Source organism: Saccharomycodes ludwigii, chromosome I, assembly GCF_020623625.1.
Source record: "Saccharomycodes ludwigii strain NBRC 1722 chromosome I, whole genome shotgun sequence".
Lineage (NCBI taxonomy): Eukaryota > Fungi > Ascomycota > Saccharomycetes > Saccharomycodales > Saccharomycodaceae > Saccharomycodes > Saccharomycodes ludwigii.
This window is the reverse complement of record NC_060200.1, coordinates 33923-60168: the sequence shown is the minus strand read 5'-3', so window position 1 is coordinate 60168 and position 26246 is coordinate 33923. Positions and strand designations below refer to the sequence as shown.

Genomic DNA, 26246 nt, shown 5'->3' with positions numbered 1-26246 from the left:
AAAAAAAAAAAAAAAAAAAAAAAACGGAGTTTCCAATTCTTTAGTTGCTGTTTTCTTGATAAAAAAATTTATCATGAATTTTAATTTTATAACAGTTAAGTGTTATAGGATTATTGAATTACAACTCAAAAAGAGTCTTTGCTAAATGTGTTAGGTGAAACAAAATTAGGAATAATTTGTCCAGCTAATAATTTAATGCTAGAGTGATCTTAGATATTCGATAAATATTATCACAACTAACTTTATAGAAACAAGTATCATGATGAAGCAAACGAACTTTCAATACTTACTAGTTTCCGTGAAACAGTTCAATTTAAGAAGATGGACATGCAAGTCTATAAAGTATGTTTTGTCCTTTTAGTACAACCGGCCAGATTGAACATCCAAGTAGATCAGTGCTTGTTATCATGTGCAATTTTCATATTATTGGCTAAATAATTAGATTACTCTTCTGTCTTATCCGTAAATCGGACAATAATTATATCGGATTTCACTTTTTTTTTTTTTTTTTTTTTATTTTTATTTTGAACTTTAACCAAAAAAAAAAAAAAAAAAAAAATAGTCTTGCCCCTACTTGTATTTTTTTTTTTTAAATGGTTATTTCCAATAGTATAATGATCCATTTGATAACTAAAGTATATAAAATATTGAAAACTACACAACATAATAACCACATATGGATACTTTAGACCTTTATAGGAAAGCCTTAAATTTCAATGTCATTGGAAGATACGATCCTAAAATTAAACAGTTGTTATTTCATACTTCACATGCAGTTTTGTACCAATATGATATTGAGCAAGAAAATTGGGCCAAACAAGAATATCAAGGTGTTTTAGCGGTTTATTTAAGAGATCTTTCAAACACTTCAACAAATTTACTGAATGATGTTAGTAACGAAAGTGCAACACTTAAATCTGTCACATCTTCTACTGCTATTAAGGCAATGGACACTGTGAAAACGGATTCTTCTTATGTCAACGAAATAAATAATAATAATGGCAGTAACGGTAGCACTCAACAGAAAGTTTTACAAGGTCAAGATTTTTATAATTACGGGTTGATAATACTTAATAGATGTAATCCAGAAAATTTTTCATTAGCCATAACACCAAATAGTGTAATAAATAAGCATAAATTGTTTGGTAAAGAGGAGAAGCAAGTTTTGACTAACATCCAAATTGAAAAAAATGACGAATTATTGATTATTAAAAATTTATTAGGGGATGTTTACGGTTTATGGATATATAATGAAGAGGATAGAGAAACTTTATACACCTTAATTAAATATTTACTTGAAAATGAACCTAAGGATTCATTTATATAAAAACATTGTAAACACTTTTGTATCAATAGATAAGCTATGGAGCTTTGCCTTTTTTTTTTTTTTTTTTTTTTTTTTTGCTTTCGGAATAATTTAATCGTATATTAGTGTAAGTTAACAATGGTGATACTACTAATTACTACTTTACAATGCTATGAATAATGAAAAGAGAAAAAAAAAAAAGACATTTTTAAAAGATATTATTCAAAAGTAGAAGTAATAAATAATAAATAAAGTTATACTGAATAGATATATGAATAAATATAATAATAATAACAATAATAGTAGATAAAGACAAATATATATATATATATATATATATATAGATATAAAAAAAATAAAAATAAATAAATAAAATCATTATTAAAAATAGAGAGAAATATTTTAAACCAAGCTCTTGCAAACACTTGCCTCTCACCCATTGTCACACTCCTAATATGGGAAAAAAAAAAAACACATTTTGGATTATTATTATACTATGTATAATGAGAATATATTATATATGTATATTTCCTCCCTCAATCTCTTTTTCTTTTTCTTCTTCTCCTTATTGCTCTCCCCCTTATAATTCATCAGCATATGGTAATTGAGTAACTTTACCAACAGCAACGTAATTAAATTTACCTAATTGAAAATTGCTGACGGAGTCCAAATTCAATTGAACTGGAGAAATAGAAGTTTGATTTTCTAAAGCTAATTGAGTAGCAGCATAGTTTTTGGCGACAGAAATATCCTTACCAGCCTTTAATTCGGTCACAATCTTTTTGATGTTGGCAGAAACAGTTTTTGGACAAGCAGCTTTGACATATAAAGAAAACAAACCAGAAGTGGAATACTTGTCTAATTTAACTTTAAAGATCAAAGAGGATAGGTCAGATAATGGAGAGGACAAATACTTAGCCAAGACTTCATAAGTAGCAAAGTCACTTGGGGCAATTGGAACTGCAATAGCAGCAACACTGTCACCGATATTTCTCAATCTAGTTTCACCGTTAAAAGTCTTGGGAGAAACAGTCTTGGCCAAAGATTGGGCGGTTGGCAAAGAATTCAATAAAGATTCGCCAACAAATCTCTTTAAATCACCTTCATTGACACCTTGTCCGATAACTTCGATGTTATCTTTGACATAAACTTTGTCAGCAAAAGATTTGATGTCTTCTAAAGTGATGTTTTCAACACCATCGTAGTAAACTGGGTTACCTAACCCATTTCTGAAGGTAACATTGTATAATAAATCTTCAGCTTTTCTAACTGGACAGGCATTGTGAACCAATAAATCATGTTTAGCTGCTGGTAAAACTTGTTCGTCTAACTCATATTCTTTGAAAGAGGTCTTGTACAAAACATTACCCAATGCATTAACAAAGTATGGTAAATCTTCCTTCAAGAAAGTAGCTTCCAAAATAATGTTTTCTCTGTTAACAAAGGATTTGAAGTTACCACCCAATAACTCACTTTCCCTGACCAATCTTAAAGCAGATTTGTTAGTGGTGTTTTGGAAATTGAATCTTGATAACAAATGAGAAATACCATCTTTAGTGGCATATTGAGAACCAGCGTTAACTTTGACGGCAACTCTGGAAATCTTACCAGTACCATCTTTTGAACTAACTTTGGTGGCATATGATCTTGCAACTTGCTTAACAAATTGTAATCTAGTGGAGGCGGATAACATTTTATGTATTAGGATGTGATGTTTTTAATTTAACCTTTTCTTTATTTGAATAAGAATTACCCTAAAAAGTAAACAGAAGATGGGGAAGTGTGAAATATCTGTCAATAGAAAAGACCAGTAATACGAATTTTACTAGAGGGAAAAGAAAAAATTAAAATTAAAATAAAAGAAAATAAAAAAAAAAAAAAAAAAAAAAAAAAGATCTGTTTTATTTTTTATTTTTTTCAATATTTTTAGTTAAGCTCGCGCAATTAATTTTTAAATTTAAATTTTAAATAAAGTTCAGTGGATGGGGAAAATTGTTATTGTTATACAAATTCAAATATTTATCTGAGATGTTTTTTTTAAAGCATATTTTTGAAAAAGTTAATTTTTTAGTCGAAATGTAAAATAATAAAGACGAAAATTATCTTGCTTTTTTACCATTTGACAAAATCAATCCTAATAATACAAAGCAAATAGTACCAAAGTGGTTTCCCCTTTCCTTCGTCTCGTCTTATACTTTTTTTTTTTTCTCCTAAAAGAATGGAAAATAATAATAATAATAATTTGTCTTTCCCCTTTGAATTTTATCGGGGACAAACGTAACAATAACCAATCGTTCAAAACATTCTTAATTTTTTATACCATCATTTTTTTATTCATAAATATAAAAAGATGATTGGCTGCGTTTAGAAATCTATGCATTTATTATACTACAAAGAAAACATCGTACATCTCATACATTCGTATTAAATGATTTTAAAGCTTTTTGTAATGCCGAAGCAGCTATTATCCGATGAATACGAAGCTGGCTTTTTGAATCCAAATTCACGGACTAAGATCTTTTCTTTTTTTTTTTTTTTTCATATATATTTTTGATTCATCGATGGGAAAAAAAATTTTTTTTTTTTTTTTTTTTAATTCTTCTATGTTCAAAGTTGTGTGCAATAACGTGACATTTGTAAACAAAAAGCAAAATAGCAGCACAAATACGGATACGACCAGCTTCTTCAAAATAATGTCTGTTATTGATAATATTATTGGCAATACTATGTCAGAGATAGAAGGTTCAAAAGATAGTGGTATCAGTAACCTTCCTAACGATCCTTCCAACACCACTGATAACAATTCCGGCTCCAACAATACCGAATTATTTGTTTCAACCAATTGTATAAATAATGTAGAATTGCGTACTTTAAACCCAGAAGCTTTTTTGTATTCGGAACTAATCAGATCCTTTTTAGGTGAAAAAGCAAGTGAAGTCATTAAATGTTTGATTTTAAAAGGTAGATTAACTTTTCGAGAACTAAGTGATAGATTGAATATTGACTTAAAATCTATTAAAGAAACTTTAGTGAGTTTGGTCCAGTTGAGATGTGTATCTTATATGGATTCTGATGGTGCCGGTTCTAATATTAAGAAAAACGGCAACACTAATAAATTCTATTATTCTTATAATGAAGAAGGTTTACTAATTTTATTGTATAGCGGTGATATTATAACTAATTTAACAAATTACTATTACGAAAATGATGATGATAATGACGAAAAACAATTAATGAGTGAAATTTTACACAACGTTTTAAGTTTTGGTTCTTTACGCCCCAGAGATTTTGTAGCCAACAACCACAATGTATCTGAATCCATGCTGCAATCTTTATTCGTCAGGTTAGTTGAAGATAAATTTTTTATTAACTGCACACCACTATTGTACATTCCTAAAATCGACTTGTGGAATAGACTCTATTCAAGAGAATATAACAGCATTCCTAAAAATTCTGCTTTGAGCGATTTAAAAAAAAGACAACAATCAAAGGATAAAGCTAAAGACAAATATTTACAACTAATTAATCAACCTTCTTCCGTTAATGAAAATCAAAACATTATTGTAGTTGATACTAAAACCTCTCTAAGAAAAATCAATGATGACATCTCATTAACTTTTAATTTACCAAGGTATTGGAAATTTAAAAGATCACAACACATTGTTCAATTTGCAGCTGTTAGAGCTGGCTATCTACCCTCTGTAATTTTGGAGACAGCTTTAAAAATCACGGAAAAAGCCTCTCCAGATGTTAAAAGCCCATTATTATATACAGAATTGGTACAAGAACTCAACGAATTAGAAGGCATTACTGATGATTTGAAGTTACACGAGGAAAACCAACCAGGTGTTTTGTTTAACGCCATAGACATATCAAAACACTTGAGCAAAAGTATCGACTTGCGTGGTTCAATTGTCACAAAATTAACCAGCAGACAGTTAAGGACAGCCAACAATGGTACGGCGGATAATACCGATAATGATGCTGAACAGCCATCCAAGAAGAGATTAAAAACGGAAGATGGGTTTGTAGTACCCCCTTTGCCAGCATCCGTCAAGCCAAGTAATGACAAAAACAATTTGGAAAATGAAAATTATGAGGATGAACACGACGACGATTATGATGATTACATAGATGATGATGATCAAGAACCACATTCTGTTCCCATTATAAATGCACACCTAAAATTATTAGCTAATGGCAGTGTAGAATTCATTAAAGAAGCTAAACCAGGGATGTATTATGTACCATATTCCTCTTTAATTCCTTGTTTGAAAACTTACACTTACGATACATTAATTCAAGCAACTCTAGGTTCTTCGGCTTTCCGGGTTTTGCGTTGCATTAGAGAGAATAGATTGGTTACCGAAAAACTTTTAAATAATTTGGCATTAATGCGTGAAAAGGATATTAGATCTGTTTTATCTTCATTAGCTCGCTATAATGGCGTAGAAATTCAAGAATTACCCAGAACTGCGGACAGGAGTGCCTCTAGATCAGTTTTCCTTTTCAGAACCAATAATTCAAGAGCTTTTAATTTTATGAAATCAAATTTGTGTTGGAACATTGCCAATTTAATTTATAGATTAGAAAATTTGAAAAATGAGAATTCTACGCTTTTGACTAAGGCACAAAGGGAAGATGTAAAGGGGAAAGAAATGGAATTACTATTAACAAGTGAAATCAACCAATTGAAAATGGTGCAAGAGAGACAATTAAATTCAATTACAAGAATTGATAGATTACTATCATTGTGGGAAATATTTAAACAACTATGATATTGTGTATTAATTATCAAAACTGAGCCATAGAAATAATATATTATTTAAAGACCCAATAGCATGTTTATTTATCAATTGACTTTGAATGCCACTTTCTTGGTTAAAAACATTCTTTTAATGCATTGATTGCGTTTTCGTTCCACGGTGTTAAAAACAAACCTCTTTGTATCATCCTTTTGTTCTTCAATCTTATCAATTGTTCTGTCTTTTCACAAGTGTTCATTCTATTGGGCTCGTTGCATCCGACCTGGTACGCAATCTTATCATCTAACTTTTCCCATGATTGTCTGGAATTTGGGAAAAAAAATGTGCTTTTTTGCCATATTTGTGCAAGCTTATTTTCTGAGGTGCCAATTCTTTTGTTCAATTCTTCAATCAAAAAGGGAACGTTCTTTTTGTAATCTCTGCACAAAACGCTTAAAGGTAGGCTAGTAATCTCTTTTAGAATTGTGTTTAAATCGTCAACATTATATTTTTCAATCAAACTAATTGCTGCCATAGTTAGCGAAACTTCCATATCACCGCTATGCGCGCTTGCATAATCAGCCAACTCTTGCATCGAAAGTTCTTTGGTTTCATCACTGTCAACGTTGTATAAAACTTTAGAAATTAGCAATATCAATTCTTTGCAAACTTCCGAACTATCTAAGATCAACTGGAAATATTGTAATGTAGAATCAAAATCGTTTTTAAAATAATTGCTTAAACCCAAACAACAGTAATTAGAAAGTAATAAAGACTTGCTATGTTCATGATCAAGCAGAATACCCGTCGATAATTCAGCATCTTCAATAGCCTCATCATAGGACCCCATACCTAATTTAATACGAGAAAATTGTGATTTAATCACCGCATAATGAAACAAATCTGTGTCATTCTTGCTTTGTTCAAAACTTTGTTCAATAATAGAAGTTAATTTATCACACAATACATTGGCTTTTGTGTAATCATGCAGCCTTTCATATGCCAACAAAGAACATTGTATAGCGAAAATGTCATCAGGGATTTTCTTCAAGTATTGTTCCAAGCCATGCAATATAGATGTGAAATCTTGTTGTAATTCAATATCTTTTTCACTTGAACCATTTCCAATCCTTTGTTCCAAGACTGCCTTAGCATAAAACAATGGGATGATTCTTGCATTGTCCTTAGATAAAGTGTTAATGTGCCTTAAAAGTTTATTACCGCGCTCATTATCGCCGCTTTTTTCCAAAGCTAGTGCCATATAAAACCAAGGTTTATAAGATTCAGGATTCATTGTTTGTGCTTTACGTGATGTCTCCAAGGCAAAGGCAACATCATTGTTTTTTAAAGCCAATAATGACAAACAGCACCACACTTCGTAATTTTTTGGAGAAATAGTCAATGCTTTAATAAAACAATGTTGGGACACTTTATAGTTAAGATATAATGTGGCTAATCCTAAACCAATCCAGGCATCTACAACATTTGACTGAAATTTAATGGATTCTTTGAAAGCCAAAATAGCTTGCTGTTCATATTCTATATCTTTCAGAATTTGATAAACCAGCAATTCAGAACACCCTAAATTATACCATAAATAGGCTCTAAGTGTTCTATTCAAATTTTTGTACTCCTCAACGTAAAAGGCACATTGAGAAGACAACAATAAACAATTGGCTGCTATTTTAATATTGTCAACATTTTCAAATAAGCTTTCTACAGTTAGGTTATGTTTGAATTCAAACGAGTTTTCACTGTTCTTGGTCATCTCTTGTTGCTTTTCAAAAACATTTACAAGTCTCTCAATGGGCAACAGAGATAGTTTTGTCTGTAGTAAAATAAAAATTTTTAAACAGTTAGCCAACGTGTTCCATAGGATATAACTGTTTACGCTATAAATACAAACGGCATTTTCAATTTGCTCAATACAATAAACGGCCAAGTCAATAGACCTAGACAAACCACCAGTCGTGTACACAATAGATGAGTATTCACTCAAAATATGTGCAAAAGTAGTAATAAAACAAACGTTAGATGGGTCTGTACGTAGTAATTTTTCAAAAACATCAACAGCTTCATCATATCTGTATAATTTAGACAAAGAGATACCCAAGAAATAAAACGCATAATTATGATTGCAGTCCAACTCAGTTGCCTTTAAAAATGCTTTATATGAGGCTTCAATACGGCCACAATACAAATAAGCTTGGCCTAAACCAATCCATGATTCAATATCTGAACTGTCTACTCTCAAAGCAGATTGAAACCATCCAATGGAACCGTTACTATCTCGACTTTCTAAACAGGATACACCCAAAACCCGGTATGGCCAATTCACCATTTGCAATTCCCTCTTGGCAAGTTCAGCATCAACCAACCTCTGGCATATTTTAGCCGCATTCTCCCAGTCTTTATTATCGGTGAAAAATCCAACCATATATTTTGCGGCAATAATATCACCCGGGTTTATTTCAAAGGCTTTAAAATAACATTTAAAAGCCCTGCTTTTGTCATGATAATATTCATTATAAACTTTACCCAACGTTGAAAATCCAGGAGCAAAATCCACAGAAACTTTAATCGAACCTATTAAATGCTTGAAAGCCATATTTATATAGTCCATGTTTTCAGTTGTCTGCTTTGTTTTGTATTTTTCAATATAGCATACTGCTAATCTCCACAGGTTTGTTGAAATGTTTCTCAGCGACAAAATATCTGTACCAGAAATGTTTTTTAACACAACTTTAAATTTTTCGATGGCCATGTCCACCTCGCCAAGATGCATTTGGGCCCAGCAGAAATCAGATAAGGCGGTCATATCTTCTGGATCTGTTTTAATTACATGCTTTAATAGCGCCGCAGCTTCTGTCCAATTCTTTTGTTCAATAAAAATTAAACTTTTTCCAACCTCAGCCTTTGTATCATCTGGAAATTGTGATAGATATTTATTGTATAATTGCAATGCAGCACTATGGTTTTTAGGGGAATCTACATGTGTGTAAGCTAGAGCTAAATTTAAGGTCAAGTCATTTTTTGTATTCTCCAGTTGAATACCAAAATCTCTTTTGGCGAAATAAGATAATTGAATTCCCTTTTGTATAAACTTCAATGCATCTTTGTACTTTAGTGATTGAATACAATATGCTGATAATATACGGTGTGACAAAATGCTTTTTTGTGTCTTGGCAACACTGTCTAATAACAAGCTGAATATATCATCTTCGGTCAAAGTAAAATCTGAATCATCATCTTCGTCTTCGTCCGCCTCAATTGTTTCATTTTCGTCTTTTGAGTTCAATTTATAGAATTCTTGCTTGTTATATTTAGAAAAGGATGACGAAATGTAGCCAAAAAAAATATTTCCCAATGGATCGGACGGAAATTTTTTGATAAAGCGGGATATGATGGAGCAATCAAAGTCATCTAAACTATTGTAATCTTGCCATTCAAAATAATAATTCCAAACGATATCTGAATTATGATTAAGTAGAACCATATCTTCTACGGTTTCCTTCAACTCTTTGAAATGGACCCATTTAATGTCTTGTGGCATGGTTTTTAAAACTTTAAGTTTATAAAAAAAGTTTTCTTCTTCTAATTTTTTTCTTTCATCATCGTCATCAATCAAATTAATCAGTTTGGAATATAAAACTTTGACCTCTGAATCTTTGTAAATATCCCAAACAATTTCATTTAATTTCTCTTGGTATTGAGGATCATTTGGACTTAGTCCCATCGCCCTTTTCGCCTTAACTGTGCTAACTTTGCTATTTTCTTCATGCAATGCTATATTCAATAGTTTTTGTAAAGCATCTTGTGGTTTCATCAAATACGCTCCCAAAGTTTCAGCGAAATGCTGACCAGGTACCATGTTCTGTAAAAATGTTTTCTCACAATCACCATGAGATTTTTTAAAATCTCTTACAAAATCAATTAGTGGCTGGATTGAACTATTTTGAGTTACTAAAATTTCATAATATTGATAGCATAGTTCAAAAAGCTTATTATAGTTTAAAACATTTCGATCATAGTGAGTTTTCAATAATAAAAATAACCCCTTCCAACCTAAAACATTATTTTTGTCTATTTCAATTGCCTTCAAATAATGTTTTAACCCCTTGTCTTTCAAATTTAATATATCATAACATTTACCTGAAAATAAATGCGCAAAATAGTTATTAGGATCTTCTTCTAAAACATCGTGACAGAAATCAGCGGCTAATTCATAGTTTTGTGCTTGCAAAGCCTGTTTAGCATTTTTCAAGTATATTTTCACCTGTGATGCCATAGGTAATATAAGGTTTCTGTATAGTGAAAGAATAAAAAAGTTTTTGGTCTTTCCTTTGTTGGTAGTAATGGGACTAGGAAAAAAGAAAGAAAGAAAAAAAAAAAAAAAAAGGGTGGTTGGTTAGCAATGAAAAGAAACAATTTACATGCAATACTGAGGAAAAAAACAAAGATAAAAAATAGAAAGTTTTTTTTTTTTTTTTTTTTTACCATTAAGAATCTTTTTGACCATGAAAAAAATATATAAATATATACATGCATAAAACCTTTCTACCTGTTTTTCTGTGTATTTGTTTCCTTTTTGTATTACAATAATTATAAAATTTCCCCTTTGGTGAACATTACAAACAAATTCAAATTAATTTACAATAAAAGATAAAAAAATTAAATAAAGTTATAGTAAATAAATAATGCAATATATGTATACATAAAATATAGCTTTAATCTTATCACTAAAGAGTGCATATCCAAAATATAATGAACCATAGTAAATCAACTACATTTAGTGATTTTTCACAAAGTCAAATCAAAAAAGTTAAGGATGCGTTTCAAATTATAGATGAAGATGGAGATGGAACAATAACAGAGCCTGATTTGCTTAAATTGTATGAAGGCTTAGGTAAAGCTGATAGTGTTGAAGATATTAAAAAGATGTTGGAGCCATTTAATGGTTCTGTAACTTTTACCAATTTTTTATCTTTAATGGGTCAGCTTGTAGGAGACATGCCAGAGGAAAATGAAATAATCGAGGCATTTAAAGTTTTTGGTGAGCATGATACCAAAACAGAAAATGATAGTTTTGTTGGTGCTGGTAATGCAGACCAACTGAATGTGGATTATGACGAATTAATTGCATATTTAAAAATAGTTGGGTTTGATAAGGATGAAGATATAAATAGGGCCTTAAAAAACTTTGTAACTGTTAATAAACTAACAGGAAAAAGTACATTCAAAGGCGAAAAATTCTTAGCTATCATCTCTGAATAAATTAATACTTTTACCAGATACACCTATAAAGAAGAAAGATGTTTATTATTACATTTTTTTTTTTATTTTTATTTTTTTTCCAGTAATTTATATATTTATAAATATAATAATATACAACGATTTAATACATACATATGTGTATATTTTCTTAATAAACTTCTTTTAAAAATCAACAATTAGTTCTTCGACAGTCCAATCTTCAAAAGATCCATCAGGTAAGTATCTTCTAATAACTAAAGGAATTTTCTTCTCAACCAACTCTTTCATAGCTATCTTTAATGGATCAGTCTCACCCTCTAAATCTACAAAAACTGGAGCATTCATGGAAATTTGTAACGCTCTCGTACCCAAAATTCTTGCTCTTTCATACTTAGTCATATAGGGAGTAGTTGTTCTTTCTTCTCTTGGAATGGCTTTTTCTTTTAAAGTTTTTCTTCTAGTATGAATCTCATCATATTCTCCGTTCCCACCAGTTATAATTGTTCTATTTTCGCTATCTTTTTCTACGTTGTTACCGTTTATTTTATTATTGTTATTATTAGTTGTTGTCTGTTCATCAACTATCAATTCTTCATCTGAAAAATATTCATTTTCAAAATCTTCGTAATGTTCTGGACCATCATTAAAGGCATCTTCCGCATCAGACATTTTTGATTTTTATTTTATTTTACTTGTACGTTGCTTATAAATTTAGTTATCTACTTTTTTTTTAATTTTGCACAGATTCAAAGTTTCTATCGAATGGAAGTTGGAATTGAGTTCGATAAATAAGATATGCTCTTTAAAAAAAAAAAAAAAAAGTTTATTTTGTTGTGTGTAAAAAAGAAATTCTTTTTTTTTTTTTCTTTTTTAAAAAATACAGATAAAAATTTTTTTTATTTTTTAATAATTTCGAAATTCTACTAAAACAAAAAAAAATAAAAAAAAAAAAAAGAAAGTGAACATTTCTGCCATCAATTCGAAACTTGCTGCGTCATCACTAAAAAAGAAAAAAAAAAAAGAAAAAAGAAAAAAGAAAAAAGAAAAAAAAGAAAAAAAAAACTTGCAACAAAAAATTAATATCAACCATACCCACAACTGTATTATACCTTTTTGTTTCCATCTTATCCTCTTTCTGAGCATAAGAAGATCATTTATGTCAAAGATAGAATGTCTGCTTTTCCTACATACCCTTCTAACACAACAAATTTATCACTTAATAAGGAAAATTTAGAGTTATTTGATAAGGAAAATGAAGGTAATAAATCGTCAAGTGCAACAACCCCTCCATCAACGATACTTTCAAGCTTAACAAAACAGCTTAGAGAATGCGATCGTACTTCAGCTGTAACAGCTAGAACGGCAACTTCTTCCAAACGTATAAAAACTTATTATTGTCATTATGAAGGCTGTAATAAAGTTTTTACTCGACCATGCCAATTAACAGAACACCAACAAATTGTTCATCATGAAGTACGACAATTTGTTTGCCCCGAATGTGGAAATTCCTATACCAGAAAACATCATTTGGAAAGACACTTGGTCTCGCATACAGGTGAAACTCCATTTCATTGTTCTATTTGTAATAAAGGTGTTGTAACCAGACAACAATTGAAAAGACATGAAATTACCCATACAAAATCATTTATTTGTGAAATTTGTGGTGAGAGTTTCTATAAACATCCCCAATTAAGGTCACATAGAATGCGAGTGCATGAAAAAAAGCTAACTTGCCAAATTTGTGGGAAAAATTTTCAAAGGCCCTATCGCTTAAATAACCATATGGACAAACATCATAATCCAAATATGGAAGACAAATATAGATGTAATATGATATCCTGTACAAAATCATTTCCAACCTGGACAAGTCTACAATTGCATATTAAAAATGATCATCCAAAATTTAAATGTGCTATTTGTGGGAAATACTGCATAGGTGAAAAGGGTTTACAAATGCACATGACAGTTCATGATGAAAGTATGGTGATTAGGTCTTGGAAGTGTATGTTGTGTGTCAAAGATTTTGCAAAAAAAAATGATTTGTTGAATCATCTCAATTTAGTACATTCTACCGATGGTGATGCTTTAAGATATAAAGAGCAGGAATTGTCAAAAGAAACAAACATGTTATCTAATAAGCCTAATATTGAAGTTGAAAAGAAACAGAATGACAAAAAAAAACCAACTCTAAAAACAGCGTTGCGTACCAACGATTTGGATTCCATAAGATCTGAAATTAATCTAAAAAACCATATAAAAGATGGAAAGTCTACTCTATCATTATTGCTGCACTCCGTAGGAAAAAAATATAATTGCATATATAGTGGTTGTTATAGAAAATTTAAAACAAAGGAAAGATTTGATAGACACATAGAGAAACATAAGATTCATGAATTGAAATTGAAAGAACTTGAATTAGTTGAAAGCCAACTATCACCAAAACAGGGTGAATGATAAAAATGTTATGACATTAATAGATATGTAACAGCGGATATATTCAACTAACTTTGGACCGCTGGATTATGTAGAATGATATATATTCTAAAAAAAAAAAAAAAAAAAAAATTATTAATATTATATGCAAAATTTTTGGAAAAAAAAAAAAAAAAAAAAAAAAAAAAGAAAAAAAGAAAAAAAGAAAAAAAGAAAAACCAACATTAAGATGTATTTAAAATTTCCAATATTTGTAAAATAAAAATGGTGAGGAAAAGAAAAACAGAATAAAAAACCAACTAAACTATGTTACTTGTTGATATTCATGTCACTCATAAAAAAAAGTAATTCGTCATCTTCATCTTTACCCTGCGTTTTATCACTAGTGGTGTAATCTGTGGCATTTGCCCTATGTACCTTCGCATGTGCGGGGGTAGCCATTGTAGTTGCACTAGAAAATTGTTCTATTGACGTTAAATGTGTTTTAGGGAAGGAATTAGAAAATAAAGCCACGGAATAAGAGGGTGACGATGTTTTTAGAACGTCGGATACTAACAATTGTTGTCCATCATCATTTTTCATGGTAACATTGTTTTTAGCAAGCTGATTGTCGTTATTAGAACTACTCCCACTGGCACACCCATCGCTCGTATAGCCAAAATTACCAGTACTGGAATTTCTTCTTTTACCTTTTAGTTTATTGATAGGATAATCACCTGATGTGCTGGTACGACGACTGTTGTGTCCCGATGGATCCATAGAAACCTTAAGCTGTTCATGATATCCTAAACTGTTTGGATTTGATGCTGGTGAAAACCCAAAGGGATGTTCCCCCATATCGCTAATGTTGTGAGTAGTACTATTCTTATCATTGTTCACATTAGATAGAGAAACACTCATTGATAAACTTTCCCCCAAACTCTCACTTTCAAATTTCATATTTTGAAACTTTAATATAGAATTGGAAATGGAATTCCAATGTTGATTATTATTATTATTATTATTGTTAGCATTATTATTATTGTTGTTAGCATTATTATTATTGTTGTTAGCATTATTATTATTATTATTATTATTATTATTATTATTATTATTATTATTATTATCATTATTATCATGATTATCATGATTATTATTATCAGCAAGGCTTAAAGAAGTCAATCCACCAGGTTCATCCAATAATTTCATAAAATCAAGCAATTCGTTGGTGTCATCGTTAAAATTGGAATCAGCAATACCCGCTTGGTGCAGTGTTGTTGGTGTCGTATTATCAAATGTTTCATTGTGTGAACGAAATGCCTTTAAACTTCTTTCAGCACTTTCTTCGGATCTTCTAACACTTGAATGGCGACGAACCTTATCAAAAGAGGAAGAATATTTGACATTAAGTTGTTCATGATTGAAGGAGCCTCCGTTACTACTACCATTGTTATTATTCGCTGGGTTTAACAAAGAATTGGTATTTGGAACCGATCCATTATTCCCTGAGCCATTACTCGATCTTTGGGCCCTTAAGGTTGCAATAACGGATGAGCTGGAAGGGTTTCTTTTTATTGGAATGGCTTGAATGGAACCACTGCCAACAGACCCCACCTTAAATGGCTGCAACGAAGACTTGGTATGACTGGATGATCTTCCCTTAATACTGTTACTACTTCCACTATTATCCAATGTCCCTGAATTTCCACTTCCTATTGAAGTGGGAGAAATAGATGCAGATCTGTTTGGCCCAATATTACTTGATCTGGATTTTCTTCTCAACGATGAAACTATGGGGGATACACTATTATTGGAAGTTGAATGTTGTTGTGAAAAAGATGATGAAGATGAAAAAACAACTGAAGAGCTTGCAGTGTCATCTATAACATAAAAGCGGGTATCCTTTCTGTAGGACACACTTACTCTTAGTAGGCCTAAAGGTGTGCCGATAGGAGTAACCCTTCTCTGTTCTAAATGTGATGCTAAGATATTTGATTCATTAACCATATTAGAATAGGTGCTAATGATATTTTTACTTAAACCCACTCTTCCTTTAGATAAAATTGGCTTAGACCCATTTAATATTCTAGTTTTCACATCTAACAAATGGTCAGTTAAAATTCCAGTGGAATTTTTTAACAATCTTAAATATAGATCATTTGATGGTAATAGTGTTATTAAAGTGTAAAGATATCGTAGTAGTAAAACAAGTTTATCGTCAAATCTATGTATGAATTCCTGTTCTTCCTGGTCATCTTGAATGGTGGTGGTGGCAACTGAAGTATTATCTGTTTGTCGATCCAATTCTATAAGCCATCTTTCTAAAACAACTTCATTTTTTTTGCCACCTTTGCAAACGTTCCATGAATTATGTTCCTTATCCCTTAGGTATACTGTATGGTGTGAGTTTAATAACCTCAAGTCTAGATATGTCTCTATTACCAATGGTGGCAAGTTTGTGAGATCTTCAGATTGTAACCATTCTGCTAGGGATTCTTCCAAATCCAAGTCTTCTTGGTATAAACCAGTTGCTCTATTATTATCATTGTTGATAATTAGGAAATCTTTTTCATCCTCTGAAAAGAAACTCTCAGTTTTTGAATGGCATATTAGAAAAGCTGTTTTTTGGAAAAACTGATGAATCAGCGGGGTTATGCTATGTGTATGATATGTAGCTTTGTTTAAACTAGGCATTTAATGGTGTTTATTTGATCTTAATAGTACTTGCCCTTTATATGTGTGTGTGTGTGTGTGTGTGTGTGTGTGTGTGTGTTTTTTTTTTTTTTTCTGATAAAAAAAGTTTTAATAAGATTAAGGATATAGCATAAATCAAAAAGATGTAAAAAAAAAAAAAAATTATAATTAAAAATGAAATTAAAAATAAAAATAAAAAAAAAGATAAAAGATAAACACTATCCTTTTTTTTTTTATCTCATTATCAAGTAATACCGATAAAGTTAACATAAAAGAATTAAAAAATTGTAAATTATAAATAAGAAAAAGTTAGAAAAGATTAATAATGGTTTATAATGTGAGTCACAAACATCATTTGAATGGTAATTTAAACTTCTACTCCAAGCCAATTTGATATTAAATATCGTGCTCATTGCACAATAATGACTAAAAGATTGATTCCTGTTTTATTAAATATATACACGTGACTATCAGACTACATAACTGTACACAATTATACACAATAAAATAACCGCCTCCTCACCATTTTTACCATATTCCCGCTATTGACTTTTTCACGCCTCCTTTTATTACTATTAATTTCGATAGAAAATAATAAAAAACCACACACTATATACATATCCCTTTTCCCCCTACTTTGTTATCCGTAATGATGTAATAACACTCACACTCCCTTGTATATATAAATCTTAAATTTACTACTACTAATTTTTAATTTGTCCGTTAAACTTCTCGGCATAAACTGTATCTGATCATTAGCATTCAAAACAATCAACACACATCGCAAACTTTAATATCAATCAAATATCAATGACAAAGCTCTAAAAGGAAAGGGGGGGGGGGGGGGGGGGGGGGAATATTTAACAAATAATTAATATATTATATAGAAATATACACTTATACTCAACCTCTCACACATCCTCTTCATACAAACTCCATAAATCAAAAAATAAATCCAATAAGCAAGCGCTACTCCATGCTTGAGAAGGTGAAGAATCCTTACACTCTTCACCATCTTTATTAGTCAACTCAGTCAATCCGGCCCATGGACTAGATACGATCCACTTCCTATGCTTGTCCATCCTCTTGTACAATTGTAAGTACAAGTAAGATGATGGCTTACGCTTGACACGATTCTGAGACTTTGGATTGTAGTTAAAATAAAAGAAATGGTATGCTCTCAAAAAATACCCAAAACACCAAACCCATTCAGGGCCTTGATGATAATTTCTACCCTTTGCTGTAGCAAAATCATCACTATCATCACCGTTATTATAATACGGTCTGTAATTATAATCACTTGGATCTAATGTTTTCATACCAATCGGCCCTCTTAGTACTTTATCCGTAATTTCAATAGCACCAATAGCAAATTCCGGTGTGAACAATTCTGGTGCTACAGTCAAAGCTATCATGGCGTTCGGACGTAACTGATAATCTTCATATGACTTCCCACTTTTATACAAATCCTTATAAATACCTCTTCTATTAACAATCTTAGGATCAATATCATACTTATCATCATCTGCAGGATCCATAGGAACATAGAACTTCCTCTCAAAATTGTCTTGCAACAATTTGTCCCATTCTGCAAAGGTAATTTTGCTCCCATCGCTTTTAAGCACATGATCATATTTAAAATCTCCATTTTTATTTAATTTTCTGACAAACCTCAAAGAACTTTTTAACAATCCGTTAATTTCAACAGCAGCACCGTCTCTTGGTGTACCAGGAACACCAACAGAATGTGCTTTCTCACTTTCGCCCATCTTATCCATCCATGTACCACAATTGGATTGGGATCCGCCATGTACCAATCCAGTTTCCCAATCAACACGTACCTCGACATTGAAACCATCAGATTTCATCACTCTATCCAAATTAGGCCCTGCATTTGCTTCCCTATACTTAATTCCTTTAGCATGTCTTGAAAAAATTTCATAAATAATATCTTCCAAAGAGCTTTCATAACTAAAGGCTTTAGGGCTATCGATTGGAATATACTCGTCATCCAAGGGGAACCTTCTTGTAACCTTTTCTTTCAAAATACTCTTGCCATCAGGCACAATATCCACATAATCTTGAATAGCTTGCAAGAAAAACCATACAGCATCTCTAGCATTATACCTGGGGTTTCTACCAGAATCCAACAAGTTAGGAATCAAACCATGTTTCAAAGTTTTTGCAGCTGCCAAAATATGACTTTTGGCATATTCAAACCTACCAGTTGTCAATAATAATCCTCTCAATGAGATAAACACATCTCTACCCCAGCATCTCATAAAACCAGAACTAAAATGCGGTAAACCAGCAGCAAGACAGCTAACGGACTTGTCAGGCAGCAATGAAGCCGAATACACCTTGGACACCATCTGAACTGAAGCTAAAGCTAAACTCTGCACAAACAACGTAGACTTACCAATATTAGGCGATAAAAGTTGCATACACTTAAACCTGCAGCATTCATAAGCAACCCCAACGATTAACGAAAAATAAGTTGGAATTAGATAATAAGGAATGCGTTTAATCCTCTCCATTCTTGAGATTAACCAAGCTTGGAACTCCTCAACACCATCCAAATTTTTATATTTATTCAATCTATCACAAACATAATCCAAGGCCCATTGACCATTTCTTAAATGTTCACTTATAGGATGTGCTAAATCATTATTGAATATCACATTTCTAAATATTGACACCCAACCTTGTAAACCAGCATATATTATCGGCCCATAGTTTGGAATCACATAGCAACCGGTTTCTCCATTGCTGGAATCCCTTTCTTCAGGTTCACAACGATACAAAAGCGCATTCAAAGAGTCTAGATTCAGATTTCTGCACGCCTTAACAACACCAGATCTAAGATAGGTATCTAAATCTTTATCAACACCAATGTGCTTCGTTTCAAATACTGCAATAGAGCCAGCAGGGAAATCATCAGGAATAATGATCTCAACATTATCAGAATCCCCAATTTTATTAATATCCAACCCACTCAAAGGCCTCAATCTTGTTTCAACCCCATTAATAAACTTGGTATCTTGTGGAACATCCCCTACAATTTCCAAAGTGTAGGCAAAATCGAACTTACAGATACTGGAATTCAATACAATTTTGGGCGGAGCTTGATAAGGTACATCATCATTGAATTTCGAACGTGCAATTAAAAACCATCCCGCTCCATTTCTAGTATTTGTTCTGTGGAATGTTATATACTCACCTTCATGGTGAATATGCATTTCTGAATCTTCAATGTCTTGAGTTTCCAGCGCAATTTTTTTCCTGATTTTGTTCAATAATGTTTTAACATCAGAAATACCATCATCTTGCTTAACACTATATTTTCTTTTTTCGTTCACAACATCTAACAAGTATGGGAAAATTTCATCGTAGCCATAAACAGAACCAACGGCGGAAGAACAAAAAGAAACCAAGGCAGCATTAGGAAGAGTATCTTCCACAGTTCTCTTTTGAAAGGGTGTCTCGTTATCATGCGTACAGTCCATAAACAAGGCATGAGGTGGAGTCGCTGTTAAAGTTTTCGGCATTTTAATCTCTGAAACACACTTAATTTGGTTAGAAGTCTTCAAATACTCACAATATTCTTCATCCAACTTAAAATCAGTCGAATAAGCATAGTCATCCAATGGTAAATACTTATAAGAACCTATAGGTCTACCACCATACTTGTGAATCAAAGAGCTTAATTCTTCTTCTGACCATGCCTGCATAGCTTCCCTTAGCAAAGAGTTGATACCAAGCCTTTCCACAAATAAACAATCCAACTCTTCACTACCACTAAACAACTCAGCTAAAACATATAAATTTGGGTTAACTTTACGAGCAATGTCAAGAAAATATTCACCGACATGTATGGGTGTGGAGTGACAGTTATCAATACGGAACCCATCAAATATCGAAGCATTTAATTTAACATATTCTGCCATTCTTTCCCACAAATAGGGAGAATCTTCCGGCCCTGAACCATATCTCAATTTAACACAATCTCCCCAAGAAATGACCTCTCTTCTCAAATAAGACTTTGTTTTATTAGAAGCGAAATCAATTAATGGATTACCGTTCCAAATCCAACCATTATTAGCGAGATAATACGTCTTGCCATCTTTAGAAGACTTTACTGGAGTAAAGTAGGGTTCAGTTAAAGGCGAAGAAAAAGTAACCTTACCTAGTTGCGGGCCATTTGGATCCAATCTTAAGTATTTGATCCTATTATACAACTGTAACAAAATACAAGCAACATCATCATCATACTGTTTATAAAGAGGTAAGTTGATTTCATTTACAATATCCCTTGCCTTATTTAATAGATCAGATTTTTCGTAGTCGGGGAAAAAACTAATTAAAATACCGGCAAATTTAAGACTATCTAACTTCTTGGAAAATTTAGTCCCAAAGACAGTATCATCAAATGGAGTTACTGCTGCGTTATCCTTTACGAACTTTGACAACTTGACTATATCATTAACAACATCGTCGCCAACTTTTTCAAAGCGAGGCAATTCTGAATCTTTGTCATCAAGAGATAGTTTTAAGCTATTTAAAGTTTCAGTCACGTTCACAACATAGTACTCCCATAGCCTAATACTACCTAAGACATGTATTTTAATACCATCCATAACTCTTATCAAATCATCAACGTTTTTCATATCACAGGGATAGCCCAAATTAGCCATCTCCACGCTAAATGTTAATAATTGTTGATCTAATTCGATAGCAGGAGTTAAATGGGGTGCAGTTACTTGGTTGTAACCGGCATCTGGGTGATCCCTTAGCCAACTAGAATTATTGGCAGTATGATTAAATACCACATCTGTCAAAGATAGAATGTTATAACTATAACGTAACTTAGAAACCATTTTAGAAACATCCTCTGAAGAATTGAAAAAAGTAGGATCAAACTTCAACTGATCATATATAGAATACGGAGAATCCGATTCGCCTCTTTGTTGCAAAGGAGTAAAATGTATCATGTTATACCCTTTTCTGGAAATTTTTTTAAACATGGGATCCCAGTTAGAAGGATCTACCCACTTGGAAACAACAGTCTGCAACGATATCGAGTTTAGTTGAACAAAATTATCGTTTATGGTTAAAACGGGAGGAGTAACAAAATAAAACTTTTTAGTAGTTTGCAACTCGTCATTATCATTTCTAAAAGATATATAATAGCAATATGGACCAGGGTGGTAAATTGGAATGTGTATATAATCATCCTTGTGGAAACTAGCCTTGATAATATTTTTGTAAAATTTGTCCCTCTTAAACTCAGTTTTATGATCTTTTGGAACGTTTGTCCACAAAATAGCATCTCTACTAACAGGACATCCGGCTGCTACAACTAGAACAATAGTGTACAATGGATCACCTATTTTGTAGTTGCTAGGGTTTGGTAAAGATGGCAAAGTTAGAACACCTTTCCCATATGAACAACTAACAACTGGTTCTCCTGTATCAGACAATCTTAGTAATAATCTTCTCATAGCTATTACTTGCAATTCTGTGTGTAAGCCTTTTTCTTGCTATTTTTATTTTTTTTTTTTTTTTTTTTTGAATTTTTTTTTTTTTTTTTTTTCTTCTTCTTTATTTTTTAAATTTCAGATTGGTGAAGGGAGGAGGAAGTGGTTGCGGATATGTTGTATATTTATATATATATATGAAAGTTCTTCGAGTTTTTGGTTATAAATTGGATATAGGGGCAATTTTATTTTAAGATAAAGTTTTATTAATCATCTAATATTGTCAGTTACCCCATACCATCATCTGCTGTCACCTGCTGCTGGTCCCCGCCCCTTTTTTTTTTATTTTATTATGATGTTAAAAATGACTCAAAAAGTCAACATCCGATGTGTTTAGTGCGCGATACGGACTTAGATATGTAATAAAACAATGTTATTACCACGTTCTACCGCTTTATTTATATAATTAATATGTTGTTGCTAAAAAAGAAAATAATCTATAAGGTATTTTTTTTTTTGAGGGGGGGGAAATAGTTGGGTGGGGTGGAGAACAGTGCTAAGTTAATAATGTAGTACAAATTTATTAATGTGGAATAACACTTATTATATATATATAACAATACACAAAAGAAATTCTTTAAAATTAAACTTTTCCCTATCTCCCTTCGTCAAAATAAAATAAAATAAAAATTTTTTTTTCTTTTTCTCCTAATTTTTTTTTTTTTTTTTTTTTTTTTCCCCCCTTTTGTTGTTTTTGCTTTTTTTTATTTTTATAATGCAATAATCCAATTTTCAATACTTCGCTTGCAACTTTAGCTTCCGGTTAATGCAATCTACTAATCCGAAGCTAATCCGATTCCATGTAGGATGTCCGCCTAGATTTGTTTTTAAATATCCAAAAGAATTTCAGCATTACTATCTCAAAATTTAATTTTTTTTTTTTGAACCATCATAATAACTTTTTTTGATTATTAAATAACATGTATTCTGTAATACAATAAAACCAAATTTATATCGTGTAACTTTATATTGTAAGGGGTAAATGACTAAAAATTATAGTGTATACGGCAAAATACGTGAATAACAAATGCCCATAGCAAAGGAATAAAAACCTCTAATTTAGAAATGTCCTAATAATCTAAACTTTGTTAAATAAACGGATTGGAAGCAAAATAGCCACTGGTGAGCAAATAAAAAAAAAAAAGAAAAAAAAAGAATGTAACACATATATCTTTATAATGAGCTAATAAATAATTTAGACTTAATATATGTCATTGATATTTTAATACTCATTGTTTATTATGTCAACATTAACAATAACAAGCATGTCAACATTAACAATAACAAGCATGCCAACATCACACACACATATGCGTATTTTATACATAGAAAAAAAAAAACGGATTTAGAATTTCTTTTTCTCTACTGGGGTTTTTATTCAATAATTAAAAAATCGTTTTACCATATGAATGTGATGAATACCAAGACAATAAATATATTTACATTTTATGGTTAGACGTTAGTTTTTAAATTTAATTGTTTATTGAATATTTTTTTTAACTTCTAACCTGCTTTATCACCATGATTATAGCCAGCTCACCAATATTTTCCTCAAAAGTTTGCCAGCCACTTTTTACTTATTCTTCTTTTGATTTCCTTTTACTTATTGTCAGATTTTAACAAATCCATTTACTTATGTTATTCAGTTTATTGGAATGAAACTAGTTATTAACTCGGTTACAAGTTTTTGTTTTCTTTTCAAATTAATATTGAAAACTTAATTTATTTTAGAAGTATATTTCCCCGTTATTAGGTCTTAATCGTTCTAATTGCGTCTATTTATATTATTTTTCAGAATATTGGTATCAATAGAATGCCTGGAGTTAAACGGATTTCACATTTTCTAAAATCCAATAATTTTTATCGCCGTTTTTTTTCCCTAAAACCTATATTATTCCTTAGAGTAATGAACTGTTACCCACTAGGATAGAAAACATCATTATTTTTTGTTGATTTGTGTTATGCGTTGTATTCACAATTGTTAAAATTGGATATGTTCCGCATCATGTTCGTTATCCAATTGAAAGAAGAAAATATTCAATTAAGTAGATATTTTGGCGAGTGATCTGGATTCTTAGCCATTTTTATGGCTATTTTGACTTATTTATTCACTAGCACAAATAATTTCTTATTATGCTTAACTGACTGGAAACTTTTTCTGGCAATCTCATCCTTTTAAACTAATTCCAACTCCAGAAAATGACACAATTAAAGTCATTATGAAAGTTAAAAATGGCACTACAAAAAACGCTATATGAGAAAATTAGTAACAAACCCAATAAATAAAGTGCCGAGTATGTATATATGGTTAGGAGGTCCGTATAACAAAATGTACATTCTGTATAAATTTTATACGGTTATCTCATGGGCAGTTGGTAATGGTATTCCAGGTATCCTTATTTATACTTTAAAATTAGCAAAAGCAAATGATTTTTGTGTCAGAGGTAAGTTATATCGGGTTATCAAATATTGGACTACAATAGATTTTCGAGGAGTAAGTATACTTGCAAAATGACAGAGACAGAATTGAGATTATTATCCATATTACCAAATACCTTCAAAAAAAAAAAAAAAAAAAAAAAAAAAAAGTTGGGAAACTTCCTAATTTCCAATATACTTATTTTCTCACCGATTAAAGTAAAGATTTTGAAAAACATATTTAAAAGACAATGGTTCGAATTCAAGTATCGATAATTCTTTAAGTTATATCGAATTTAAATATGGTAGACCCCTTCCTCCCCACTTGGAGGTGACATTAATATGAATTACGTGAAATAGTTTATCAATAGGTCGGAAAAAGACATCATAAAATTAGGATTTTTAGAAGAACTACAAGACTGGTGGTGCATATGAATGTATAAATAAATAATAATTTAAAAACATATTCGAAAAATGGTGTATATAGTTAATATCACAATAATGATTTTTCTTTTTTTTTTTTTAAAAGAGAGAGAGAGAGGAAAAAAAAAAAAAAAAAAAATGTACTAATTTTTCTTTTTCATCGCTCTTTTTTCATAGTTCACCCTTTTAACTCTACTATACAGAGTGACATCTTTTGTAAATAAAAAATCCCATAAAACTTTAACCCAGCTTGTGTGATGTGGTAAACCTAGATAAAACTCTGGAGCGATTTCATGAAGTTTATTGACCCTTGTCCAAGCAATATATGGAAAATCATGATGCTCTAGATGCCAGCCGGCATTCCAAACAAAAATATTCCAAGGACCGTAATACGAAAAAGTTTCCATAGCATATTGTGGCCTATAATTTTCCAAATAATCTTTCTTAGCATCCTCTAGAACTGAATCTGGTTCAGTGAATTTTAATGCTTGTACACCACCCTTTATTGCTTCGGCCTCGTCAAATAAATAATGTTCTGCAATAAAATGACCACTAGTTGGGTGGAAACATCCAGCAAATAAAGAAGATATAATCAAATATGCAAAAGAATTGAAACTTCCCCATTTAAAGGTCATAAGTAAATCATAACAAATACATGCCAACACATTAAATACTTGGAACAGAGTGATAGGAACGCTTGTAAGAAAGCCAGGTCTTAACGCATAAAACAATATCTGAAAAGTTAGGAAAAATAGTTTGCCACCAAAATTTGACAAGACTTTGGCTTCAAATTTCGTAGGAACATCTGTATCGTAAATCTCATCCCCTAAAAATTTGTGGTGTAATTGATGATAAGGATTAAAAGATCCACTCACTGGAACACCACTGGGTAGCCCAGCAATTATAGACAAAGCTTTGTTAAATATTGGTTTTTTAAAAGCTAAGTTATGACTCAATTCGTGAATGGCTAAGAAACAGTTTTGATTCAATGAGCCCCCGATACACCAAGCAACCATTAAAAATTTCCAGTTCCAAAAATTTGTATTTTTAAAGGCAATTGCGATGAAAGTTTGGGTTAAAACAACCATGAGGACAATATACTTGGTTAATGGTTCGGGTCCCATTAACTTGGTTATTTCTGGGTATTTTTTAATCATCGCTAATCTCCTTGCATTATGAAATTGTTTGTTCTTTGTCCAATAAAAATCATGGACTTCCGCATGATTTGTTAACGAAGGTGTTTCCAATTCGGTGGGATTAATATTCAGACCCTTATAAGAGATGTCTTTCATGATCTTTTGTAATTGAGGGCTAGTTGTATTATAGAGTTCTACTTCGTGTTATTTCTCTCTAATGTATTACGATAAAATGTGACGGATATTATCTGTAACATTGTGAAGACTGAAAAAAAAAAAAAAAATAGTAAAAAGATCGCGAAAAAAAAAAAAAGACAAATTA

The 26246-nt window shown here is 31.3% G+C and overlaps 11 protein-coding genes across 11 annotated transcripts; 5 read left to right on the top strand and 6 right to left on the bottom strand.

The window, feature by feature from the left end:
- Positions 1–676: 676 nt before the first annotated feature.
- Positions 677–1327, top strand: DCP1 (Dcp1p; the record flags this gene model as incomplete). Its single annotated transcript, XM_046078860.1, has 1 exon — positions 677–1327. One exon carries the CDS (start codon positions 677–679, stop codon positions 1325–1327), a length of 651 nt encoding a protein of 216 aa, XP_045936366.1.
- A 559-nt stretch (positions 1328–1886) lies between these two features.
- On the bottom strand, positions 1887–2999 carry QCR2 (ubiquinol--cytochrome-c reductase subunit 2; the record flags this gene model as incomplete). The annotated part of the gene is made up of 1 exon (XM_046078861.1): positions 1887–2999. One exon carries the CDS (start codon positions 2997–2999, stop codon positions 1887–1889), a length of 1113 nt encoding a protein of 370 aa, XP_045936365.1.
- A 1000-nt stretch (positions 3000–3999) lies between these two features.
- Positions 4000–6084, top strand: RPC82 (DNA-directed RNA polymerase III subunit C82; the record flags this gene model as incomplete). The annotated part of the gene is made up of 1 exon (XM_046078862.1): positions 4000–6084. The coding sequence occupies one exon, from the start codon at positions 4000–4002 to the stop codon at positions 6082–6084; it is 2085 nt and encodes a 694-aa protein (XP_045936364.1).
- Positions 6085–6187: 103 nt separating this feature from the next.
- SKI3 (SKI complex subunit tetratricopeptide repeat protein SKI3) lies at positions 6188–10339 on the bottom strand (the record flags this gene model as incomplete). Its single annotated transcript, XM_046078863.1, has 1 exon — positions 6188–10339. The coding sequence occupies one exon, from the start codon at positions 10337–10339 to the stop codon at positions 6188–6190; it is 4152 nt and encodes a 1383-aa protein (XP_045936363.1).
- Positions 10340–10815: 476 nt separating this feature from the next.
- Positions 10816–11325, top strand: MLC2 (Mlc2p; the record flags this gene model as incomplete). The annotated part of the gene is made up of 1 exon (XM_046078864.1): positions 10816–11325. One exon carries the CDS (start codon positions 10816–10818, stop codon positions 11323–11325), a length of 510 nt encoding a protein of 169 aa, XP_045936362.1.
- A 162-nt stretch (positions 11326–11487) lies between these two features.
- On the bottom strand, positions 11488–11973 carry RPO26 (DNA-directed RNA polymerase core subunit RPO26; the record flags this gene model as incomplete). The annotated part of the gene is made up of 1 exon (XM_046078865.1): positions 11488–11973. The coding sequence occupies one exon, from the start codon at positions 11971–11973 to the stop codon at positions 11488–11490; it is 486 nt and encodes a 161-aa protein (XP_045936361.1).
- Positions 11974–12474: 501 nt separating this feature from the next.
- PZF1 (Pzf1p) lies at positions 12475–13758 on the top strand (the record flags this gene model as incomplete). Its single annotated transcript, XM_046078866.1, has 1 exon — positions 12475–13758. The coding sequence occupies one exon, from the start codon at positions 12475–12477 to the stop codon at positions 13756–13758; it is 1284 nt and encodes a 427-aa protein (XP_045936360.1).
- Positions 13759–14046: 288 nt separating this feature from the next.
- Positions 14047–16410, bottom strand: ATG13 (serine/threonine protein kinase regulatory subunit ATG13; the record flags this gene model as incomplete). Its single annotated transcript, XM_046078867.1, has 1 exon — positions 14047–16410. The coding sequence occupies one exon, from the start codon at positions 16408–16410 to the stop codon at positions 14047–14049; it is 2364 nt and encodes a 787-aa protein (XP_045936359.1).
- A 911-nt stretch (positions 16411–17321) lies between these two features.
- On the bottom strand, positions 17322–21911 carry GDB1 (bifunctional 4-alpha-glucanotransferase/amylo-alpha-1,6-glucosidase; the record flags this gene model as incomplete). Its single annotated transcript, XM_046078868.1, has 1 exon — positions 17322–21911. The coding sequence occupies one exon, from the start codon at positions 21909–21911 to the stop codon at positions 17322–17324; it is 4590 nt and encodes a 1529-aa protein (XP_045936358.1).
- Positions 21912–24201: 2290 nt separating this feature from the next.
- Positions 24202–24462, top strand: SCDLUD_000006 (uncharacterized protein; the record flags this gene model as incomplete). The annotated part of the gene is made up of 1 exon (XM_046081441.1): positions 24202–24462. One exon carries the CDS (start codon positions 24202–24204, stop codon positions 24460–24462), a length of 261 nt encoding a protein of 86 aa, XP_045936357.1.
- A 469-nt stretch (positions 24463–24931) lies between these two features.
- Positions 24932–26080, bottom strand: SCDLUD_000005 (conserved putative dihydroceramide delta(4)-desaturase; the record flags this gene model as incomplete). The annotated part of the gene is made up of 1 exon (XM_046076726.1): positions 24932–26080. The coding sequence occupies one exon, from the start codon at positions 26078–26080 to the stop codon at positions 24932–24934; it is 1149 nt and encodes a 382-aa protein (XP_045936356.1).
- Between the last annotated feature and the right edge of the window lie 166 nt (positions 26081–26246).